The sequence below is a fragment of the Triplophysa dalaica genome, chromosome 19, assembly GCF_015846415.1.
Source record: "Triplophysa dalaica isolate WHDGS20190420 chromosome 19, ASM1584641v1, whole genome shotgun sequence".
In the NCBI taxonomy this organism is placed as follows: Eukaryota; Metazoa; Chordata; class Actinopteri; order Cypriniformes; family Nemacheilidae; genus Triplophysa; species Triplophysa dalaica.
In genome coordinates, this window is record NC_079560.1 from 13,295,419 (window position 1) to 13,321,448 (window position 26,030).

Here is a 26,030-nt window from a genome sequence, read left to right on the forward strand (position 1 = left end):
ATATCAAATGTGTGAGAAAGTGTCCTTTACATCACTTACATCAGCATGGAATGAGCTATTGGTTGAAATTCGAAACCTTACCATTAGATGGCGACACATTTATCTTCTATTCTACAATTACCTATTATTTCTATTATTAAGAGCCTATAGATATATATTGGAAGATTCCGATTTGATATTTAAGCAAAAGCAAAACACCAACATGGAACATTTAAGCACAATTCATGAATAAAAAAAAGAGAACTTCAATATTTTCAAAAAAATTCAACATATACATTTATTTCGCTTTTATTCCATAATGTCCAAAACATATTTTCACTTTATGTCCTCAAAATCATTTACAATAAATCAATCATAAATAAAGCCGTTACATCTTTGACTACAAACATTTTCAAGTTATTCATCCATTTTAACAGACACTCCGAGTTCTTGAAAGCGTAATTTTCACTAAACCGGAAACATTCTCCTGAATGCAGAAGGATCATAATTCCGACACATCCCTATGTAAAATGTTAGATCTAACCTCCGCTACACGTAAGTACTAAACATCCATGTGGAGCCTAGAGATCACTGGAATGTGGGAGAAAGGGTGAAGAGAGGTGACGCCTCTTGACCACTATGATTTTTAAAGTACTTTAAGTATTTTTCTACGAATACAAGAGACCACACTATCCAGACAGTTCAGATGTCAAAGCTTGCAACGTGCGCCACATTCCTGTTAGATGTTTTCACACAAATACATCATCGGCACTGACATTTGTTCACCGTGTGAGAATGATGTATAACGTTCTGTCAGTAACTTTCTCATGTAACCAAACCAGACTCCCATGTACTCAACTGCACGCCATTGGCTATACAAATGACATCCAAGACAATTGTAATCTTTGTTCTCATACGTTTTTGCTTTTTTAATTCCACACAAATATCAACATCTCAAAAGTAAGCAAGTTTCAACTTGGTTCACGTATCAAAATATATCTAATGCAACACAAATCTATCCAACTGTTTGTCGAGGTCTGACCATAAAATCATCTATTTACCATGTGATGAAAAGTTCACAAGTATGAAACACGCAGCTTATTCCGACAAGGAAAAGGAATCGGCGATACACAATGATCTCATCTGTTTCTAATGTATCCCCCACACATACAAACAAACACGCACAAAATAAAGTCATCAAAACACACACACACAAACAATGAACGTTAAACCTAAGTACCATTCACATTACCTCACAGTACCTTGCCCATACAAAAACGGACCTGCACTTGTATTTAATTTGCTTGTTTGGGCATATAACAAAATAAACGAATAGAAATACTTGCTGATGTGTTGTGAACAATGGCAGTGTGTAATCAGAGTTGAACATGTATGCATATGTATGATGGTAAGACTCTCTAGAAACGCTCTGTCTTGACGCACTGTCGCCGGTCGTCTATGACGTTGACTCGAGGAGGGCATGGCTGGTGGAGAAAGACATGTGATTGGTTCTTAGGTCTGTCAGTCAAACTCTCGGCTGCTGTTTTAAGGGCCTCCGCTGTAAGAGTAATCTGCTTTGTTGTGCATGACCAGCTTGTTGTCCACGAAATAGAAGCTGTCGGACTGCGTCTCGTAGGGATGCAGGGACATCTCACAGACTGGAATGAAGAACAAAAATATATCATATATATATTTTATGTTTTGCAGAAAAAAGAAAATCACATGTTTAAAATGACAAGAGGGTGAGTAAATTATGACAGAATTTTTATTTTGAAGGTGAACTGTTCCTTTAAGTATTTTTATATAATACTTAATACAAAATATAAAAATTTTATATTACAATAATTTGATTTATATTATTTTATACAAGTTAAAACTATAATTTTTTACCTTATACAATTAAACAACTGCACTAGATTAAAATTATTTTGTAAGCTTTTATTAAGTAAAACAGGTAGAGCTGTCAAATGACAACAACCGCATCCAGAGTAAAAGTTTGTGTACTGTGTCTATTAATATTGTATTTATATAAATATTTACATACATGTATGTATATATTTGAGAAAACTATAAAAATTTATAAATGTTATTATATAATTTCAATTATTGGTTAATGTAAATAAATACATAAATATTTCCTAAATGTATATATACAGTATATACACGTGTTTGAATATATTTTTGCATTTATCAATGCAAGATTCATATGCACAGTACACAGACATATACTATGTAAACACACACTTTTATTCTGGATGTTATTTATCTCAATTAATTGTTTGAAAGTCCCTTAAAACAGGATTTGTTTTTTACTTAAGTTTTGTGTATCTTCAACAATTATTAATGTAGTTGCAGAGCGAATTAATGAATTATAAAGAGTCTTTGCCTCTTATATAGAGGTACAGTAAAAAGGCACAGAATTTGAATACTGATTGAAAAGATTGAAAAAGGATAACACCCATACATGAGCACCATGGCCTAAACTCTTTTGTCTGAAATTAATTTCAATATCTAAAGCCGTCCTGAAAATAAATGTAAATGATTCAACAAACAGTGATCCATCTAAAACACTCGCTGCAGGTAAGGGCCAACACCCAACAGGGGTCACTGTTAGAATCTCATCTCTTTAAAGACAATGTCACTTACTGAGATCCTCTGAGAGTGGCGGGAACTCGTAGATGTGCTCGCATGTATTCTTGCTGCTGGGGATGCAGAAGCCGAACTCAAAGTCAAAGCTCTTCAACAGCTGCTCACGAAAGTAGTGCCTCTCGATCATCCGGAAGTTATTTATGGGGATGTCCCCTACTGTGAACTCAACACTGAAGGGACGACATCAAGAGAAGATATTATATGGTGCATTACATACTATGTATTGACCCATATGCATGCACATCTTCGTTTCCTCAAACTGTTAAGCCCTCCATTCATTGCAGGTCTGTAGACTTTTACCGAGATGGTCGCAATTGCGATGGTAAAATTTCACACATAGGTGCGAGCGAGTAAAACTACATTTCGCCTACATTTTTTGTAAGCCTTTACAAAACTTGTTGGTACTTACGTGGCTCCTACTTGTCGTAGCCGCAGGAAAGCCGGCGTAAACTGATAACGTACAAACCGTCCAGCGTTTGGATCAACATCTCTTTTATCCCCTTTGTATAAAACATACAGAATAATTAAAAACAACTTATTACATCACAGATATAAAAGTATGTGCATCATGACCTTGATCTAAAAATTAATCCAATGTTAAATGAGACGTCACAAACCACCTCTTCCAGGTCCAACTGCCAAATAAGATGCCATAGGCAAACAAAACACATAGCTAAAATACAGTCCTGGTGTGCTGTAATCTACCAAAAGAAATAAGCTTAACAAGCAGTTATATAATATCACCACAAGTAGACATTTTGCTTAGAAGTTGCAGTTATTTTAAGGAAATTATTTGAATTACAACTACTGATTTATAAGTACAAACAAATACACTTGAAACAATGAACCATTAATCTTAGAAACCTGAAGAGTAAAGCAGGTTTCTAAAAAAGGAAAGTGTTTTGCAAGTCAAATGTCATAAGCCCTTGCTAGTAACATGTGGTTCAGAGTTTCCTACAGTATGTCAACTTTCCATCAACAAACGCCTATTGAAGAACACAAGACATCTGATACATTAGCATCACGTGTCACTACTGCAATACATTATTCATGGCTTTCAGACCCCACACCGCACCTTTCTTTGTAGTGTGGTGATCTACTATGTTTACAGGGTCATTTGTTAATATAGAATAAACAAATAGTTGAAGTACACACATCCAAATTCTCTTAGCCAGGTGCAGTATAACATTTTTAAATATAAATAATACAGAGGAAATCAACTGTTCTTCACTAATCTAAACATAGCCCATTTATCTTTTATAAATAAAGATGTGCAATTTTTTCTTTATAATTCTGTATTAAAGAATAAACACATGGATGGTATTATTGCAAAACATCAAAATCAATTTAAGCAAATAAGCTTATATGAACAATGGTCTGTACACTAAAAAACCCAGAAATATGGCGTTGGAGATGGAGGGAGGGCTGTAAACTCATTCTCACCTGTGGTCGGAGGTTTGGTGATCTCAAAGAGGACCGTTCCTGTCTCCATGTCCCTGATCTTGAACCTCGTGAAGTCAATGTTGTACACATTGTCTTCCGGACTACACAGATAATCTGCAGACAAAGAGAAACACATTTAGCTCCATTTACATATTAACATCATTTTTTAAGTCAATTTGATTTTATTTTTTTGTACTGCTAGATTACACCCAGTATAATTTAAGTTAAAGGGATATTTCACCCAAAAACACATTATATCATTATTTATTCACCCTTATGTCATTCACAATCTGTATGCTGAACTAGAGGTCGACCGATATGCGTTTTTCAGGGCCGATACCGATACTGATTGTTACCATGTGAATTAGATTGATAACCGATATTTTGAACAGATATGGTGTAAAAACGTAAATTTATATAAAAATTAAGAACACAGGCTCTGAAACATTTGAAACATTTTTAATTCTGACTGAGAAATCTTAATCATAACACTTATATTAATAATAACAAAAGAAAGAAGGGAGCACCCAGCAGAATTCTGTGAACATTTGATCCGATGACTTAAACATTGCATACAATACTAGAACTATTCAATTAATCCTTTTGCTCATCATTGGATTAACTAGCACAATTTGAATTTATATAATAAGTGAAAATAATTTAAATGCCTTCATAGCTTTATTGTGTATGTTGCTGAAAAGACCGCAAATGTTTTCATGAAGCTATAACATTAAAAGCATATTTTAGACACACTTAGTTAGTACATTATCCTATTCCTTGAGTTTATTGTCTGCAAGACGGGCATTTAATCACACCCATGTGTGTCTCTGAACATTTATGTGTATAAATAAGTTGCGAAAAATAACTTGATCTAACATTTGTCGCGAGCAGCTTGAGAACCCACAAAGCTGCTCCGAAATTCAGGCACTAATTATATTGAAGTGTTTTGCATCTTCAGTGCAGTGGATTGAGATTTATTTCAACGTCTGATGCTGCCTTACCTCAGAGAGCATGAACCCGAACAGCTCCAGTTAGTAAGTTAGTAAGTCAGTTAGTAAGTGCTTTCAGTGTGAGAGTGAAAAAAACGTTCTGTTCCGCAGCCTCCCGCGTTGATTGGCCGGACTCGTGACTTAGTCCCAACAAATCAGAGGGGCAGTGGGCGGGCATTACTCTAGGTAACAAACTAGAGTGACGTGTTCCAACTGCTCTCACTAAATCCTTGGCTGCATCAGAGCCAAATAGCGCATTTCCAAATTAAATGACTTTTTCGGCAAATCAGCTTTGAATATGACCGATATCGATTATCGGCTAAATCCTTAATATCGACGCCGATAATCGGCCAGTTTGATAATCGGTCGACCACTATGCTGAACACAAAAGAAGATATTTTGAGAAATGGTTTTGTGTCCTTATAATGGATGTCAATGTAACAATGTTACACACTACAAAGTCATTCAGATTTGAAATGACAAGAAATGTGTAAATGAGAGTAAACGATGACAGAATTTTCATTTTTGGGTGAACACATTTCAGGCTTGATGTTCTGAAGTTCTAGACTTCTGAAGTTCGCAGACGACACCACACTCATTGGCCTCATCCAGGATGGTGATGAATCTGCTTACAGACAGGAGGTTGAGCAGCTGTCTGTCTGGTGCAGTCATAACAACTTGGAGCTGAACACGCTTAAAACAGTGGAGACGATTGTGGATTTCAGGAGGAACCCCCCTTCACTCCCCCCTCTCACCATTATGAACAGCACTGTGGCAGCAGTGGAGTCATTCAGGTTTCTGGGCACCACCATCTCTCAGGACCTGAGGTGGGACAATCACATTGGCTCTATTGCTAAAAAAGCCCAGCAGAGGTTGTACTTCTTACATCAGCTGAAGAAGTTCAACCTACCACAAACTCTATTAAAACAGTTTTACTCAGCAGTCATAGAGTCTGTTCTCTGCACATCCATCACTGTCTGGTTTGGCTCAGCCACAAAGTCAGACATCAGAAGACTACAGAGGACGGTTCGGACTGCTGAGAAGATCATTGGTGCTCCCCTGCCCACCCTCCAAGAACTGTATACATCCAGAGTGAGGAAAAGGGCTCAGAAAATCACCCTGGACCTCTCACATCCAAGCCATCATCTCTTCAAAATGCTGCCGTCTGGTCGGCGCTACAGAGCACTGAGCACCAAAACAACCAGACACAAAAATAGCTTCTTCCCTCAGGCCATCTACCTCTTGAACAGTTAATTTTATTTAAAAAAAAAATGTCTTGCGTGCAAGACTTCTTATGTGCATTTAACTCTAATTACTGTGCAATAATAATAAAGTTAATCTTCAATATCCTTCAGATAATACACTATCTATTTTTTATACAACTTTTTCTGTAAATTATATTTCATCTTGCTGTATATAACACATACCTTTTACTGAAATAGTCTATTCTATTTTTTACTTGTACATATTTACATACACACATAACTTTACTCTTATGTTTATTGTATTGTATTTCTTTATTTTTATACCCATAGGCCCTTATTTAAATCATCTGTGTAACTGTTTTTTGTATTGTTTGATGGTCTGTGTGTTGTTGCTTATTCTGTGTACTGGATGCTCCTGTCACCAAAACAAATTCCTTGTATGTGCAAACATACTTGGCAATAAAGCTCTTTCTGATTCTGATTCTGATAAAGGGGTCTATGATGAGAGTTGTTGGAGTAGATAAAAGCATAATTAGCAACTGCTTAATTTTCTGCTATTTCAATGCTTCACCATGCATGCAGAATACATATTTCTTTCGTGATTTTTGTGAATAAACCCGAGGCCAAAGCTTACGAAGCTTCTAGCAAATCGCACAGGACTTACCCAGCCGGTTCACCTGACCTTACGTATGAACTTTCACCGCGATCTTCACTATTAATTTTCACAATCGCCTTAAGCTGTTTTTGCTTTCTTTCGAATCCTTTAGTAAAGCCTCTAGGCAAACATGCTTCTTATACAAGCTATTAGGCAACATAACATAATGGGCTTCAAAGCTCATTCACAGCTTTCCACTGGCTCAGTGGATAGAGCAGGGCACTAGCATTGCCAAGGTCACGTGTTCGATCCCAGGAGATTGCATATAGTCAGAAACAAATGTATAATACAATGCAATGTAAGTATGGATAAAAGCATCTGCCACATGCATAAATGTAAGTGTAAATATCTCTACATGTAAACTGATGCTGACTTTTAGTGGTGTTTGCTAAAAAGTCAGTATGTGTCTCTTTTGGCACAGACCTTCACAGTCAACACTAACACTTTAAACACACGTGCAGTCACATTAGTACGTGCTATTTTTGCATCAGTAATCCCTGTAGCTCTCAGACTCAGACGTGACGCTGCCAGTCAGTGTTTGTCACTCTGCAGGTGCATTGTGGGTATTTCAATACAGCCATAAATTGCACAGGTCTGTGAATTGTGACTCATTGTAAGGCAGTTCATTAGAGATGCCAGAATGCTTGTTTCCGTGGGCTGTTATTTGACATAAATTATATCCTGTTTAGGGACTCTTACACATACAGAGGCCATTAAACATGAATCATTATAAATGCCACTCATCTTAATGAATCTGTATTTCCTGTTACAGAGAGATAAAAGACAAAGACAATTGTATAGATGCATTCAACTCCATCGACCTGAAAAATTCTGTTCTGTCTGTCTCACACACCAGATGAACTAATATGGAGATGTATAAAATGTCTGAAGGGAAACAAATGTCTACCCTGCAGCATGTAGTTTAGCAGTACAACAAGAGCAAACAATAATGGGAACAAAAACATCACGTGCAATTCATCAGCGCTTACACAACAACCACATTTCAATTGCAAATGAGCTCTTTATTAAGATGCAGAGTCGCTGCTACTTAATATTCACAGTTGTTTGTTTTTTCCTGATTTCCTCGGCAGACAGTGCTGAGAGTGACTTCAGGGCTAAATAATGTTATTTTAGTTGAAATTAGTGTTTACAGTCATATTTAAAATAGTTCTTCATCACTGTATCAGAATGTGTTAACTAACACGTGCAAGTAGGGATGTCTAACCATTAAATCGCAACCGGATTGAAAGTTTTTGTTTACATAATACTGTACATGTCTGTGTACTGTGCATATTAATTGTGTATTTATAAACAGAAAAACTAAACTAAAAATATTTAGATGCATTATTTATATTTATCAATAATTGAAATTATATATAAACATTTGTTAATGTTTATATTTTATATTTAACTTCAATATATACATGTATAAGTATATGTTTATAAATACAAAATTTATATGCACAATACACAGACCTTCATTATGTAAACACAAATTTTTATTCCCGGTGCGATTAATTGTGATTAATCATTTGACAGCCCCTCTTGCAAAGAATTTCTACTACTTTAAAACTAGGTGTAAACCAAAAGCCTTCCTAAAAGAAATGTTCCTTTAATGTCTAAGACCTGACTGGCTGGGAATTTACAGTAGTTTGTTTGTCAATCTTACCTTCCTCAAAGTCATCATCTCCATTCTGCTTCCATTTCCCTGCTTTGCAAAAACAAATTCTGATGTGCATCTACAGGGGCTATTAATGATCCAGTCAAAATATATGACGTCATGTTTTCATAGCCTACCTCACTAGTAGGTGCGCACTGCGCAGCTGCATTTGTTGAAAGGAAACACACAAAACTCTGCACGAGTGTGCGACTGCATCCCTTTTACAAGCTTGAATTTAATTAATTGGTTGAATATAGATCCAATATATCAATGTAAATGATAGCACAGACTAATTTTTTATTTTTCTTAAACTTACAATTAAAATTATTCTGGGTTACAGCAGGTTTATACTGGGGTACGAGGGGTCTAGTGACGTCCCTGAACCACACTATAGTTTTTGTTCCACTGACTTCCATTCAGTCACATTCAGACATTCAGCTTCAATGAAAAAAAAAAACATTTTGTTGCATTCCAAGACTGCAATAATGCAATTTTGGTGAACTTTGACCTACAAATTTGTAGCATGGGACAAATGACCAAAGCTAATAATGCTAATAATAACATTGCACAATCCAACTTTGTACCATACAGCTTTAAAATAACGAAAACAACAACAACAACAGTGGAAACACAACCAAAATTAATTTCAAAACTTTGTCCAATCAAATTCTACCTAGAATGAGATTGCACTCTACATAATACTACCTAGCAAATGTAGCTAACAAAACCCAACTCACAGTACATGTGCTTTTTTTAGGAGACCAGGGTCTAGATTAGGCCCTAAGAAGCTTAAGGCGCCTCAGCATCACAGGGTTGGATTGGGAGGCGATCAGGGGATTTAAAGGGAAGGGAGGATCCATGTACCTCTCCGGTGATGTAACAGCAATACTGACCAAACGCAGCACGCAATAAAACCCTTTCCACTCGGAAATTAGACTTTTATGAAATAAGGCTGGGTATGGATTCTGATGTTCCGATTAGATTCCGATTCACAAGCTCTCGATTCGATTCTTATTGTTAATTAAGCAATGAATGAACGATATGCTCCGTGTTGTAACATCCACCTGTTGTAAAAAGAAATGTGATATCTACTGGATATAAGTAGCAATTACATTCACGTTAATGAATGTAGGGCTGCAACTAACGATTATTTTAATAATCGATTAATCTGTAAATAATTTTTTCGATTAATCGATGAATCGGATAAAAAAAACACAAGAAAAGCAATAATTTCCAACCCTTTATTCAAAAACAGAACTAAAATCTTTAGAAAGTGCACAAGCATGTTGCTCCTTGAACATCCCTGAGCTGTTATAAAAATAATAAAATCAAACAAAAATGGACTAACACAAAAAACATACACATGTATGCTTTACATCTGCCAAATATATAGACTTTTTTAAAATAAAAGTGCCACCTGAGCTGCCAGAACAATAAATAATTTATAAAAACTAAAGAACAATACAAATCAGAAAACTTAACAGGATTTGTTTGAATGTAAGAACTTGTTCTCTACACTACACTGCAGACAGACACTCGCAGATGCACACACTCGCAAACGCACACACTTTTGCAGACGCACACACTGACAAACACTGACACACACACACACACTCTCTCAAATTCACTTGAAGCTTATTCATTCAATTACTACCATCATTGTAGTAAGTGCAAGCTTCATTTATACACCACATTTTAACAAAGCTTAAGATGACCAAGAGCTATAAAAGAACTTTAAAATTAAATTAAAAAGTACAACACACACAAATATATTTGTCAATAATAACCTATATGGGAGAAAGCACAGAATAGCCTATACACTGCAAAAATTGCTTTTCTAACTTAGTAGTTTTGTCCCGTTGTCAGTCCAAATTTAAAAAAAAATCTTATATCAAGAAACATGTACTAGACACATGAAAAAGCATAAGAAATTATGTCTTGTTTTCTGAAAAAACACGTCAAATTAAGTGATTGTTTGCTTAAAGCAAGAAAAATTATCTGCCAATGGGGTACAAAAATAATCTTAATGAGATATCATTTCAAACAGAAGTTTTAAGCATCAATTAATTTTCTTGTCTAGTAATCTTGATTTAAGATTTTTTAGATATTTGGACTGGAAATTAGACAAAATTACTAAGGAAGTTTTGCAGTGTAGCTACACATGACAACAGATTGATAAATGAATGGTCCAAAAAAGGCGAGTGAATAAAAACGTGTTTTTAGTCTTACAATGCAAAGCGCAAAGTAACTACACCACCCCTGATTATACTGTTATTAACGAGCTAATGCTAACTTGTGATGCTTGTCAATCTGGATAACGAGTAAACATCCGCACCAGGGACATTACGTTCTTCACTTCGAAACGGAACAAAAGTAGGATTCTGTAGTGACTTAACCTGCTGTTGAACTCCCTTCCTCCTCATCACAGACTCAAACATGTTTGAGTTTCAGATGCTGGATCATCAGGCGCCGAACTCTGCTAGCATCAGTGCGCGAGAGAGACCGAGTGTGTTTACCTCGCTCTGCGCTCAAATAAAGTTTTTTTTTAATAACCAAACGTCTCCGCGTCGCGCGACACAACGAATCGATAATGAAATTCGTTGACAACTTTTTTACTAATCGATTTGTATCGATTTTATCGATTCGTTGTTGCAGCCCTAAATGAATGTTAAATGCTTGGGGAAATATGAAAGAATAAAATTCACAGCTATTCACATCGACATTGAATCAACCGCATGTTAAAAAATGAATAATCGATTTATAATCGATTAAGCTCTCCAAGTAAAAAAATGGATTTTATGACAAATCTAAACGATTCCTATTGGACAATAGTTTTCTCTAAACTGTAATTGTATTTGTATAATTATTTTACTGACAAAACTCACAAACTGTTTCACATTTAAAGCCTCCAATATTATCTCATATTGTGAATTACATATAAAAATATAAAACTTACCATTTGAACTCGTTCTGTGGGAATATTTAACAAGAAACAACCACTTGATGTTTGCTATAATTGCACAGAAACACAACTAGTTCATTAGCAAATCTACAAGACTTGTTAATACTCAAATAAATATGAATCACTCTTAAATCACATTAATCTTTATCACTAGTGCAGACATCTCATTTCAAGCAATTCCTGTAAGAGCCATTCAAAGCATGTTACAAGCAGGTGCACTTAAGCCAAAGCTGTGCAAAATAGATGGTGCTCCTACACTACCAGTAAGAGGTTTAGGGTCACTTACACATTAGATTATTTTAAGTAGTGAACTTTGCATTATATTTTAATAAACCAAACATAATTATGGGAATGGAGTGTACCAGGGATAAGTATTTTTGTATGCAAAACCCAGAAGCGAGTTAGCATTTTAGCACTTTCGGTATACCATCGGCCCAAAGTCTATGGGTTTTTAATCTTAGACTTATGTGAGATGAACACAAAAGAGAAAAGGGTCAATTAACTGACATTTGTTCATTTATATTTATCATTTATACTTCTTATCAGTCAAAGAGTTCTTCAATTATTTTTCAATAATTTGTCTTAAATTAATTTCATTAAAAACTGATAAGCATTAAAGAGAAGTCAATGTGGTTTTATATATGCACTGTCAATTATAGTTTGTGGATAGAAAATCTGAATCGGCAAAAATCGAACCTGCAGGTTTCACTTATAATAAAATTGGAAAACCTTAATTTTTTCTCTAACATTTTATGACCCATTCTTACCATTCCTCCTCAAAACGAAGTACATCAACAGACAACAAACAAACCGTTAGCTCTTAAGTGCCTTGTCCCATGGAAGCATCATGCTTGCAATCCTTTGACATTTGAATTACAATCATGACTTGACTTTTTCAACAGCTGCTCTTAGTCATTTTGAAAAATGATTTGCATCGTTTACCGCCATCTCAAACCGCTTGTGCACACAGACACAAACAGGATGTGGAGGCATGGGGCGAAAAACCTCAGGTACTTCATGTTCTCATATTTGCACACAAACACGCAGAGACGCTACAGACAGAGAAACCTGATAGAGGTCACAAAACTGCAAGCGTGTCCGGATGGTTTAGGCTCAGCATAGCAAATGCCCAGCCATGAAACCTGCATCACGGTCAGCACAGACATGACCACCGCGCCTCTGGCAGTTTGTATGTGACCCTGGATCGCCCTACATTAATATCAAAAGGCTTGTCCACTATAAGCTGCACACCAAACTCGGCAGCCTACTGGCATGAGTTTACCAGACACATGATCATAAAACAGAGTGAAAGTCAACAGGACAACAGGAAACCACCAAATGTATGTCAGCCACTGGGTGTTCTGAGTTTATGTTGTGTGGTCGCCCTCTCTCTCACTCTCTCTCTCTCTCTCTCTGTGCATGTGTCTTTAAGCATCATTGCTTGAAACGTAAGAAATATGTTATATGAAATAAAAGTGTACTGATCCCAGACACCAATTCTTTAAGACCTAATTTTATTACATGGTATTACATGGAAGCCTAGAACTGCTCATCTCATAAGAAATGCATTTTTATAAGCATCACAAAAATGTTACTCATTATTTGTTGTTGTAACATTGTTGACATTCCTTAATCCACTCTCGACACGGGTATGCTATTTAAGCCACTTGTTTTATCAAGACAATCTCATGGTTAACTGGTTTGTTTAGTTTACATTGACCTTTATCTTTAACCTTTACTGGGTAACATAGTGTACAGTAACAGAGTTGACACTTTTTTTACGTTTTGGCCCTATACTAAACATGGAAGCCTAGAACTGCTGATCACATGGTATGATTAGAAATGCATTTTCCTACGCATAACAAAGGTTTTACTCCATTTCTTCTCGTAACATTGTTGACAGTTCCCTAATTCAGTCTTGACATGGTTTGCTATTTTAGCCAATACTTGGGAAGAGAGAGGACGTACATTCTAGTCTTTAATTCACATGTTTCTACTACATCATACTATACAAATTATGTGAGATTGGGACAATCCATTCCTTTTTGAGAGGGGTTCACCTTGTGGGTAACATATTTGACAGTGGTTTCTCAGACACACATAAAATAAGTAAATACAACGTTAACTTTTTATATTGAAGAGCACATTTGATATCGTGTTTTTGAAGGAAAAACTATATTTTTATAATTGAGATAATTCTCTTTCTTTTTTTGGCGTTATTTCCTTTATTGGACTGACAGTTATTTAGAGAGAACAGGAAGCAATGTGGATAAGAGAGAGGGGTGGGGTCTGGGAAAAGACCACGAGCCGGAATTCGAACTCAGCTCGCCTGGGACGCACCAACACCATATGTTGGAGCACGAACCACTCGACCATCGGCTTATTAAGATTATTTTCATGCTTAAATACAGAATATAATAAACAACATTGGGCATATGAAAAAGTGTTATATGATATAAACACTCTTTGGAACAAAAAAATTATACAAATGTAGTGGTGAATATGGGGAACAGGTCATTTTGTGGTCACACTTAATTCCCACAATAGTGTTTAACAGTGATCAGGGTGGTGTGTGAACCATCCATTACTGTTCTAAAGCTGCTGAAGGAGTCAGGCTATGCTAAGGATACTAGGTTGCAAAGAAGCGGCGTCTTTTTTTTGCGCATTAAGCTCATCAGATTAGCCATCTGGAGTTTAGAGGTGCCGATATAGACATAGGAAATGACAGTAAAAACGGACACTGGAAAACATAGAGTAAAAGAACGGGTGGGAGGCGGTGTTGAATGTCAAGCATTTATTTAAATCGAAGCTAAAAAAGGATAAGCATTCATGTGGCAAATGTGTCTAATGTGAGTGTACATCAAACAAAGGATTTCTATTGTATTTACCTCTTTAGGTGTATAACTGCAAAATTACTTTCTCAAACTCAACCCTCATGCATTTGAAAAATGTCATTTTTATGCATAGTCTCATGGATTTCATTGCATTCTTAAGAGGCTGAATTCTATACGTTTAAGCTACAGGCCTGTGGAAGGATGATAATATAATCTTCTATTTTCAAGAATGCTTTTATTTTCTCTGGAGAAGTTGAGGTTACAGAGTGACTTGTTTTAAAATCACCTAGCAGATCTTAGAAAATCTTAGCACAGAACTGCCATCAAGCTTCTACATAAAACACCATCTTGTATGTTGTGTGACTTTAGGAGCAAAACAACATTGTTAAATTTATAAGATACTTTCTGGTCTGCCTGCTTGATATGTAAAAATATTATAATGTTTGACATTATACTAATAACGTATATTAAAGCAAACCTGACCACTAATATAGTCCACATCATAAAAAATTCATCTTATGAGTTGGTTCTTTGAAAAATGAGTTTGTGTAAACACAAAGAAAGATATTTGGTAGAATGTCAGTAACCAAACAGATCTCCTGCCCCACTGACTCCCATCATTTTTATTTTCCCTACTATGGCAGTAAATGGGGGATGAGATCTGTTGACATTCTTCGAAATTCCTTCGTTTTCAGCTGAACAAAGAAATGTAAACAGTTTTGGAACAATCTGAGGGTGAGTAAATGACAAAATTTCATTTTTTGGATGAACTGTTCCTTTAATAACTCTAAATTATTAATTCAGAAGTATTTCAATATTTTTAAGCACAAATTTACTTAATCTTTCAGAACTGTTTCTGAATTAACATCTGACCATTACTGAATTACAAGTCCGCTTAATTTATGAACTTCAACCAAGAACTGTTATGTTTCTTCAGACGCTGTACTAATTCATTCCAATGGCTTAAAATTAAATTCATAATGTGTTTGTAACTTATTTAATATAAAATCAAAATGTCAAATGTAATTTCTTGTCAAGAAGTAACTGCCTTCATAAAATACCTTAATTGTCAAAAAATAATGAAAATTATCCAGACTGCATTTAAGCCTTTAGTGGTACATTTCACCTGAACCATTTGATACATGCAAGAATTTTTTCAGTATTAACAGATCCACTGAGAGAGAGAGAGAGAGAGAGAGAGTCACGTCGACTTTGCTGTAAAAAAAACTTTTCCATAGGATTCACAATGTCAGTTTATTGAGCCTCTCAATAGTTCCCGGAAGCTACTAGTAATGCATGGAGCTGTGGCTAAAGATTGAGGTCAACTTTTAACACATTTAAAAACATGATATGTTAAATAAAAAAAATAAAAGCAATAAAGAATTAATCTGGAACTAAAAACTTGAACTATCTGAAGTCTTCAATTATCACGTGATGCCCGAAAAATCAGAATTTCTATTGTTTGACTCTCTCTCTCCTGTAAATGGCACAGAGTATTACAAAAGAAACTAATTGGATTTCAGAACTATGAGTCTAGTTCACAATACTAAACATGAGGGGCTTATATTTCACCTAGTAATGGTTAAAGCGGCGGTCACACTTGAATTTGCACATGCGAAATTCGTTCCGACGGTGCTGCGAAAAAGGAGCGGGAACAGTTGATCAAGTACATACACGCACAATCACATAAAATAACACGTTTTACTGTTTAAACTTTACCATCCACTCCAGTTTCTATTGCCTCCACAAACCAAGCCGCTTCTCTTTTTATTTGGTCTTTGTAATCTTTTAAAGTTGTGTATTACAAAACGGGATGATGCGACAATGCATCAATGAGCGACTCCTCCAACTTGGAATTTTTTGTACCGAGAGGATACGCTATGACGTTTTGATCTTGACGTGGTCTCACACACTCACGTGACGCAAATTCGCAGGTCAGAGTTCACCAAACTTGAACTGTTTTTCGCAGCGAAATTCAAAATATTTCTGCATGGGCTTGCGTTTCCTGTCTGTCGCATTCGCAAGCGTATGAATAGAAGTCAATGGAGGGAAAATTCAAGTGTGACCGCGGCTTAAGGTTAAAATAGGGTTAACTAAAGGTCAGACAGCTCAAATAATGGAATCCCTTTTCTCTTCAGAACCCATAAATGAGAGTCTGTTAAATTTGTGACGGTTAAATCTGCCGGATCTTTTGAAGTCCAGACATTAAAACCGAAAACATACTTTTTCATTCCTCTGTGGAATACAAAAGCAGTCATTTATTGCAAGATATCGAAAAAGCTATTTTCCACACAATGAAAGTGAATGATATGTCTGCCAAGCCAGATTTTCCACTAAACACATTTCAGTTTGTTTCAAAGCTATCATATAGCCTTAGAATATAATGCACTTTCATATTATTTTTAGGAGGTTTGAATGACAACTCTTGGTCTCCATCAATTTTCACTTTATGATAGAGTTCAGAAGACAGAACATTATAAAGGTTTGGAACAGAACGATGAAAGAAGATTAATTACTCGGGAACTATTCCTCAAACAAAAAGGATCACAACTTTCACTTAACAACCTAATAATCACAAAACCAAGAGACCCAAACCACATGCTAATGATTCCTGAAATGGAAAATTTATTTTTTTGTTAATAGGTCTCAAACCTACATAATGGAACCATTACATCTGTTTGATTAAGGGCAAACAAATGTCACTGATAGGCTCTTACCATCTTGTACTTCCTTTCCTACCTTGTAGTAAAGGGTTGTTACTGGATACATGGCAATTTGGAGATGATATCATTCCAACATTACACAAACACATTAGAAAATATATTTTTTGACAGAAGCCAAAGCCCTACATTCTCAAAATGCTTGTATGTTTTAACCCATTTTTGGGTCAAACTATTTTTTTCTGGGTTAAACTGACGGCTGGGTGTATCCTTTTTAACCCCCCACTAAGAGAAACGGGTTGCAAATTAAATCTAAGGGTTCACTTAAAGGGATATTTCAGAGGCAAAAAACCCTTCAGCTTCACTCTCAACGAAACCTGACTGAATATGACTTTCTTCTTGAATAATGTTAACAATAATTTTTGGAAACTCCAAAAAGTGAATCCATCGATCAAAGAACTGCTCGACACGGCTCTGTGGTCTTAACAAGGGTCTACTGAAGCGAATCATTGACTTTGTTTAAGAGGAATATCCAGATTTAGAGCGCTATTAACGTAAATGTTTAACTTCCATTATCCCTCTGCTACGCTTGAATCAGAGGCTTGTTTTGCCGGGAAGTGGCGAAAAAAAAAAAAATCTCAAATTGTTTGTCTTAAATTCTATTAAGTGTTTGCAACTAAGTCCTTTTTTAACTTAACAAATTAAAGGACCAATACAGCTCCCTTAAGTCCCAAACGCAATGAATGCTATCATGTTCATTTAAGTGGAGAAAGTATGACGCTCATTTTCAAAGATGAGACTAATGATACACAATTAATGACAAAAAATACAAGTTTACGCATTATACCGGTTTTAGAGTGTTTTTCCTTCATGCATATTTATTTTAAATAATATCTTTAACGTCTTTAGTGTCATCTTTTTCCTGTCCTTCTCATATTGTCAAATGTTTTAGAAGCTGTAATGTTAAATTTGTTTTATTTTAAAGGTATGCATGTTCTATTGCGCAACTATGGCAACCGCTTCTTTGTTGCTGTGTTTTGACAGAAACTACAGTAGAATAATCAGTGTAAACTAATAGGTAAGGGTGATGGTTGAGACCTTTGTTGCAACGCACTTGAAGGAAATCCCTTCCCTTAAGGATTTTGTCGCCCCAGGAAAACCCTCACCTGCAATTTACAGAAACAGTCTCCATGGTAAAGCCACAACATATGACCCAGTAATGCATTTTGGGTATTTACCTTCTCTTATCTGTTCTCAGATCATGATAATAGTCCAATAAGGAAAGCAATCTTTTCAGCTTGCAGAATTTGAAGAGCTGACTGTTCAGTCCTTAAAAATACATCACAGACAAAAAATGAAAACAATCACTTGGTCGCCAAAGTGAGATAAATGACTCTTAAGAGAAAAACAGAGCAGTTAAATGGCTTCAAATGCTGACAAACTGTCAGGATCTGACGGTGTAACAATACACTCATCACAGCTGAGGTTAAATCTCTGTGATGACACCGACAAACCAACCAAAATAAAAATATGTCATGAGCAAAATAAGCGAAGAGGTTTGTTGATTTGTGTGGGCAGATTTTTTCAGATGTTTACCGAGGCCAAACAGGATAGCATATGAAGTCAAATCCTACAAGCAGGTGAAATTATGTAACGGCTTTGACCAAATGAACATGTTGGTTGAGTGGGTTGGAATCCAGTATGAACCTCACATTATATTTAGGGCACATTAGAAACTGCCTACTCAGCAAGCAAAACTCTTCTTCTTTAAATCAACATTAATAAAGCAGAGTACCATTAGGCATTCTCGTTTCGAAACAAGGGTTCGGAGTCCCATATTCGACAATTCTCCCAGAAAAGCACACCCACACGTCTACCAGTGAGCAAAATAGCACGCCCACGCGTCAACCAGCCAGAATGAGAAAGAGCACATCCATCAATGCGCTTCACGCGGCTGACGGAAGTTTAGCTGTGCTTGTTTGCGTACAGCATTTCGGTGACAAAAGTTAAATAAACGGTGGATATATGACTGGATTTGGAGATTGTTTAAAATTGATAGATTGCACGCCGTAACGCACAAACTGAGTCATATCATGTCTGTGTTTTTTTTGGGCAATCGGTTTGAACGTGCATAATGTAAACAACACAAATTTATAATGAATCAATGCGATGATGTATTGTGTGTTTGTGTTGTAGTTCCGCCCCCCCTGCATGCCTCCAGGCGCTCATCTTTTTCCGGAGATTACCACACAGATGTATCTGTGTTTTATAATCTGATCAAATGTAATACTCTTAGAAGATGCGAAGTATGCAATACTACTGTATAGGTCCTCAAGATTTATATGAGATTGGCAGGAACTGCATGTACTACCTCATTTTTAAAGCCTACAAGACTTTGAATCATCCAAACCAAGTTGATCTTGCATGTTTGTGACTTACTCAAAGTGAGAAGTGCATATGAAACACATGAATGATGCGCTTTTTACGAACCATAAACCGATCAAGATGGCTGACATGTCAAGGGTACATTCCTAGCAAGAGTAAATATATGAGTGAGAGTGAGTGGGGGAGAATTGCGAGTAAAACTCATTCGTTCAACAATGTATGCATGAGTAACAGAGAGAGATAAATGAGATGGAGAGATGACTAGGCACAACACAAATCATGAACAACAACCACCAGCTGCAGGCGAAGAGCAACCAATTTCATGTCACTCATATGAAGAAGTAACGATGAAAGAGCTCATATTGAATACAAGTCTCAAATGGATTCAGACTTTAGAGTTTTAGGAAGCATTTTATGAAGTCTCTTTTAGATCCAACGCACATGGCTTTACAAAGACCTTAAAGGGAAAGTTCCCCCAAAAACGAAGTTCTGTTATTATTTATTCGCTCTCATCTTGTCCAAAACCTGTGAAAGACAAAAGAAGATATTTTGAGAAATATCCCAGTGGTTTTGTTTCCACACAATGGAAGTCACTGGGGGCAAGTGTTGTTTGGTTACCAACATTCTTCAAAATATCTCCTCTAGTGTTCCGAAGATAGTCATCCAGGTTTGGAAAGACATGAGTGTGTAAAAATGAAATTTTTGGGTGAACTGTCCCTTTAAAACCATGGATGGAGAGCTTACTTGCCACCTGTTACCTAACCATGCTTAGTACTGAAAAGAACAGATCTGAAGAGGTTACTTATAGTTGATTCCTGCGATCACTGCGTTTACTGCAAATTTCGCTTTTATAATAAAATGTAAGCAGTGTGGAAGACACAACTCAACCCTGAATCCTGTATAATGTTTACGATATATGAATGCACTGTAATGTTTAGACGCCAGCGGGTTGAGATGTTGATGGCTGTAATAAACACTGATGCTTGATAAACACACAGTCTCTACCATCTGTTCTCTTAAATGTAACTGTTTTAATGACGGATATTTGTTTGGTGAACTATAATATTTAGAATATGGCCAAGGATAGTCAAGCGTTAATAAACGTGATGATCTGTGCGATTACTCATAATGCTAAATCCTGAATCAGCCTCCTACGTCGCAACCTACACGACCGCTTTGTATGTTACCCGAAGAAATGCGAAATATCCCGAACGCGATCCGAACCCACGAGCACTTACTTTCAGTGATCTTCTGCAATCCCAGCACATCCTCGGGAGTGATGGTTTTGTTCGCGAGCAGCTCTTCTTCTGTGGTTACGGGGACCCCGACATCCGTCGCGTTGCATCCCTTCTTGACTTTCATGGCCTCGGTTGAATCGGGGTTCGAGTTCGCTCTGCCGCCGCGGATGCTGTGGCTGTTGTTGCCGTTACCGGTGTCTCCGCCGCCGCTGCAACTACCGGGATTAACGACGCCGGATTTCTTAGAGCTCGATGGGTCCTGGCTGTTGCCTGTGCTGGTACAAGAATAGCTCATTATCCGTTCCTCCTCCTCCCCCTGCTCCCCCGGTCTAGCAAAGACACAAAACAGTCACCCTCCCACACCCGAAGGGCTGAGCAGGTCGCCCGCTTAGAGGTTTTTAAATCCTCCTGTTCTCCGCTCAACGTCTGTCTGCGTTCAATCTGAATCACTGTGGCGCTTCGGTCGAGGACTGTACCAATGTAGGATAGAGGGGGCGGGGTCGCTTGACGCTCACTAGTGCGTGGCAACAACCGACACCACCACTTGATGATTATCTCTTGACTTCGGTAAAGTCACTGTTTTGAGGACAGTAAAGAGTGAAATTTGGGAAATCATTTGGTATATAGTGAGTCAGTGACTTTTGGGCATTCTAGTATAAAGTGTGTTCTGGATATTTGATAAAAACGCTTTGCATTCGCCCCTATTTGTCGTGTGGTACAGTCCAAATTGATTCGTCGATTGTTCAAACGTGCATTATTGCAACAAACAAAAACTTAATCAACTTTATAAAACACAATTTCTGAATCGTTTTTCTTTATCCAGTTGTGGGAGGGTTTTATTTGCACTATTCATATTTTAAAATATTTATAATATGTATAGACCAATTAGGAAAATGTAAGGAATGCTGCTGGTCCAGAAGAACTTCCGTTTTCCGTTTTACAGCTGTGAGCTGTTAGAAGAGTCCACTAGAGGACGCCACAAGACAGGTTGAACTAAAAACTCTTGTAATAATAATCAGAATTTATGTCCCTTATAAATGTGCACAATCCCAAAAGAAATTACAATGGACACAAAAAGAAAAGACTGGCCATTCTACTAGAGTCACATGTAGTTTTTCAGGAATAAAAAGCATCTGTGACCTCCTGTGATCAAATACACTGGACAATTTGTAGAATAAGTGCAAATAAAGACCCTACTTTCCAGTTCTAAAAACTCCCATTAACCTGTATTGCTTTGATGATTATTTCAATACTTTAATACAAAACCAAGGAACGATTATAATCCATGCCAATGGAATAAGTGTCCCGAGCCGCTGGCTGCTACATAGACTCCGCAAACAAGCCACTGCAGATATTATAATAATGTACACAGATGACCATAGCACCTGAATGTGTGCGTACTCCCATAACATGAGTTATGGCTCTAAATGTGGCTTCCAAACAGTTAATTGCAGCTTGGACATTCTCAATAAGTCTAATATATTACTTCAACTAATATATTACGCCAATAGTAAGTTCATTATCAGAATTGCCACTTGGTGACTTCACGTCTCACATTTATGCAATATGTCATAAGATCTCATGAGGAAGCATATGTGTGTGTGTTTGTGTGTGTGTGTGTGTGTTACATCTGGGCCTGCTGAGCTGGCTCGTCTCTTTGTCATCACAGTCTGAATGCTCTCATCAGCAGAAACCCCGTCACACACATGCACATGCAGAGACAAACAACTACATTCAAACTACACACACACAAAGCCCGACACATAAACACAGTGTACACATTTGGACATTCTGTTGGCCAAACAATGCTTTGACTGCAATGTGTACGGCTATTGTTTTGAGAAAAACATGAGGAATGTTGAGGTTTTGTGTCAAGTTGTGTTTTATTTCATTTGGATTACTGAACCTATTTGCATCAATTTCCAATGACACACAGTACCGCCTCCAATGTGAATGCATTCTTTATATTCTTTAAATGGTGTATTTGTATATTCGTCTGACTGATAAGAAGTAGTATCAGCTTCATCGCCGTAGAGAAGGCACTGAAATTCATGCCTCACTAAAATAAGACCTAAAAATAAAACGTTTAGTCTACTATGCATTGCCTCCTCTTTAGTGCAAAGTGGACTGTCATGTAGTGTATATGTGAGATTGCTCGCGAGATTGCAGGTCGGCTCATTGTGAAGAGCGTGAGGAGGAAAGAAAAGACAGCTCAGGTCAGAAACAAAAGGCATCCAAAGCAAAGTGCTGACAGCAGCCTGGGTCCGTTGGTCAGGGAGCCCCATTGAAGCCCAGTCCGTATAAATACCCTCACAAATGCTTGAACAGTCGACCGCTTGGTGGATTCCCTTCAACGCACACAGCACGTTCTGTTTGGTAAGTCTGGTGATGCCTGTCCTGATAGTGATTAAACAAACTAGAATACAATTAACTGCACAGAATGACATATCAAACAAAGATCCACAGATACAACCAGACATGCTGATTATAATGATGATGAGGCTCATTAACAGCAGAAATTTATGAGATTCAACAAGGGGATTTGAAGAAGACGGCTTTCATTAGGAGAAGTGACATGCGTTAGACAGGATTCTGAAGCCCATCACATAAGAAGCGTTCATGCTTGTCAGACAGCAATAAAGTCTCACGTGTCATTACATTTGACAAGAAGGCTCTCATGTTTAGTACTGTTGTGATTATTCAGGATGGTTATTTGTCCGTTGACAGGGAAGCAATTGACAGGTTCAATGAACATATGTGGAGTTATTTCATCCGATGACCTTCCTTTCATGCAGGTCAGTCAGCGCTGAGATACCTGAAACAATGGCTCTGACAAACCCTATGTCCATGCCCATGGGACCATGGAAGGTACAGTTTGCAACTCTATTCAATGACTTCAGATTAACTCAACTGGCTACCATTGAAACACTAAAATGCATCATGAATTATTATCTGTATATCTAAAAATCTTTGTATCTTGAAATGCCGTGTATTGAATCAATGTTGATTTAAATCATACAGACACATGTTGCATTTCTCCAGTTCGCTGTGATTTTCAAAAAACTACTTCACTTGTATTGTTCTCCAGATCACCGTGTATGACCAGGAGCATTTCCAGGGCAGGCGTTGCGAATTCACGGCTTGCTGCCAGAACATCATGGAGTTCGGTATGGAGACCGTCCGCTCCCTGAAGGTGGAGTGTGGCGCGTGAGTAAAACCAACATCTTTAATAGCCAGAGTACATCTCTTTTTTTTCCTCGTGTCTCTTAATGTGTATAAATCACTTCTTCTAACTCTAGCTGGGTTGGTTTTGAGCACACTTCCTTCAATGGCCAGCAGTTCATCCTGGAAAAGGGAGATTATCCTTGCTGGGAGGGCTGGAGTGGCAACAATGCCTATCGCATCGAGAGGATGATGTCCTTCCGTCCTGTCTATTCTGCTGTAAGACATATGGAAACATAAAATACACTTATCAATATACAGTATGTGACCCTGGACTACAATTTTTTGGAAAAGAGATTTATACATCATCTGAAAGCTGTGTACATAAGCTCTCCATTAATGGTTTGTTAGGATAGGACAGTATTTGACCGAGATACAACCATTTGAAAATTTGGAATCCCAGGGTGCAAAAAATATTGTCCATCAGAGGCGCTGTAGCAGGCCGTTGCTAAGAAGTAACTGGTTTGTAATGACGTTGAGGAGAGTAGATGAACACGAAAGCAGAAATTCTAAGCTTTACATAGAGACCAAACTTGAGTGGACTTATTCCCAAAGAGCCAGCAGCAGTGAGCAATGTTTGTAGACGTGTTTCCGGCCATTTTTGTTGACGATTTAGCTGCATTCACGAACAAAAATAAAGTTTTTAAATATTAACGGTAGAAAATTTACAAAATATCTTCATGGATTTTGTCATAAAAGAAAAATGTATCATTTTGACCAATACAAGGAATTGTTGGCTATTGCTATACCTGTGCTTGTGGTCCAGGGTCACATATGTAATTTAAGTTGAAAGACTGGCTTATTGATTTTTTTTAAACAGTGGAACTTAAATTTGACAAGCAGACAAAATGTTCAGTAAAAACGCTATTTAGTTTTAGTAAAAAAAGATATTTTATCATATTTAATATATGCTGTATATCAATCTAACATAAAATGAATATGGAATGACACAGGTGTGTGTTCAAACAAATTTTACACCAGTTCTATTTACAACAGCTTGGATCAACCAATCAGAATTTAGACTGGGAACGACCATTTAAATTCAATTTATGCATTTTTTTCTGAATCAGATGCACAAAGATTCCCGTATGACTCTTTTCGATTGTGAGAACATGACTGGAAAGCAGTGGGAGGTTTGCAATGACTACCCCTCCCTGCAGGCTATGGGATGGTGCAACAATGAGGTTGGCTCCATCAAGGTCATGAGTGGCGCGTAAGTATCCCCGAGGCTTCACTTGAGTTCATTTAGTTAGAATCATAACACTGTTATCCAAAAATGTGGTTGTAGGTTATGATGGCTTTCGTCTTTATGGGCGACTTTCATATGAAAAAAGCTTTAAATCTTGAAAGACGAAGAGGTTAATGCTGCACTAGGAATCCATGCTAACACACATGCCTCTGTGTTCTTTTCTCATTTCACTAGCTTTGTATGCTATCAGTATCCCGGTTACCGTGGTTACCAGTACATAATGGAGTGTGACTGCCATGGAGGCGAGTACAGGCACTACAGGGAGTACGGATGCCATGCTCAGACCCCCCAGATCCAGTCGATCCGTAGGATCCAGCACTGAGAGGAACCGTCTTGTGTCCTCCCTACTTCACCTCTCAGCTTCCTCCTTCTGATCCTCTCCTTCCTCCATTCCCTCTATCCCTCCGTTCCCGGCCATGCAGGATGGTTTGTTGACCAGGCTGGCTGGTAAACTGGTGCTAAACCAATGTAACAAGCCCACAGCACTTTTTTACCCACGACGCGAAGAAAGACTATTCACAGCAGGAACTATAAGAAAAAGAAGAGAAGGTCTTTGTGATTACAGGCGACTGGACACGGTGCGGTGAGAAACCGTGAACGTTACTCTGCTTTCGTCATGACTATCAGCATGATTGTAGTCATTGCAGTTTTCACGGTCAACTTCTGTATGATGTATGATGAATAAAAAAGAGCATAAAAGCCAAAGACAAAAAAACTCAATCATTGATTTTAATGGATTAATGTGTGATGATCTTTCTGACAACAGGCTCCAACAGAGAACACATGACAAACCCAAAGATAAAAAAAAACAAGTTTGCATGAGTCTCTGTCAAAAAACAATAATGCAGTGTTTAAAAACTAAATATGAATTATTTGTGTCAAAATATTTATGAAATGTGA

At 37.2% G+C, this 26,030-nt stretch overlaps 2 protein-coding genes across 3 annotated transcripts; one reads left to right on the top strand and one right to left on the bottom strand.

Moving 5' to 3' along the window:
* Positions 1 to 249: 249 nt before the first annotated feature.
* Positions 250 to 21,116, bottom strand: unc119b (unc-119 homolog b (C. elegans)). The gene is made up of 5 exons (XM_056731296.1): positions 20,660 to 21,116; positions 4,072 to 4,185; positions 3,038 to 3,128; positions 2,626 to 2,798; positions 250 to 1,637 (listed from the first exon to the last, which is right to left on the bottom strand). Exons 1-5 carry the CDS (start codon positions 20,952 to 20,954, stop codon positions 1,525 to 1,527), a joined length of 786 nt encoding a protein of 261 aa, XP_056587274.1. The 5' UTR covers positions 20,955 to 21,116; the 3' UTR covers positions 250 to 1,524.
* A 1,769-nt stretch (positions 21,117 to 22,885) lies between these two features.
* Positions 22,886 to 25,679, top strand: cryba1b (crystallin, beta A1b). 2 transcript variants are annotated; one of them, XM_056730937.1, is made up of 6 exons: positions 22,886 to 23,035; positions 23,455 to 23,527; positions 23,748 to 23,866; positions 23,959 to 24,100; positions 24,952 to 25,094; positions 25,305 to 25,679. In XM_056730937.1, exons 2-6 carry the CDS (start codon positions 23,483 to 23,485, stop codon positions 25,450 to 25,452), a joined length of 597 nt encoding a protein of 198 aa, XP_056586915.1. In that variant the 5' UTR covers positions 22,886 to 23,035; positions 23,455 to 23,482; the 3' UTR covers positions 25,453 to 25,679. The 2 variants fall into 2 exon arrangements, with proteins under 2 accessions (XP_056586915.1, XP_056586914.1); XM_056730936.1 differs by lacking the exon at positions 22,886 to 23,035 and having other exon boundaries at positions 23,360 to 23,527.
* Positions 25,680 to 26,030: the final 351 nt, after the last annotated feature.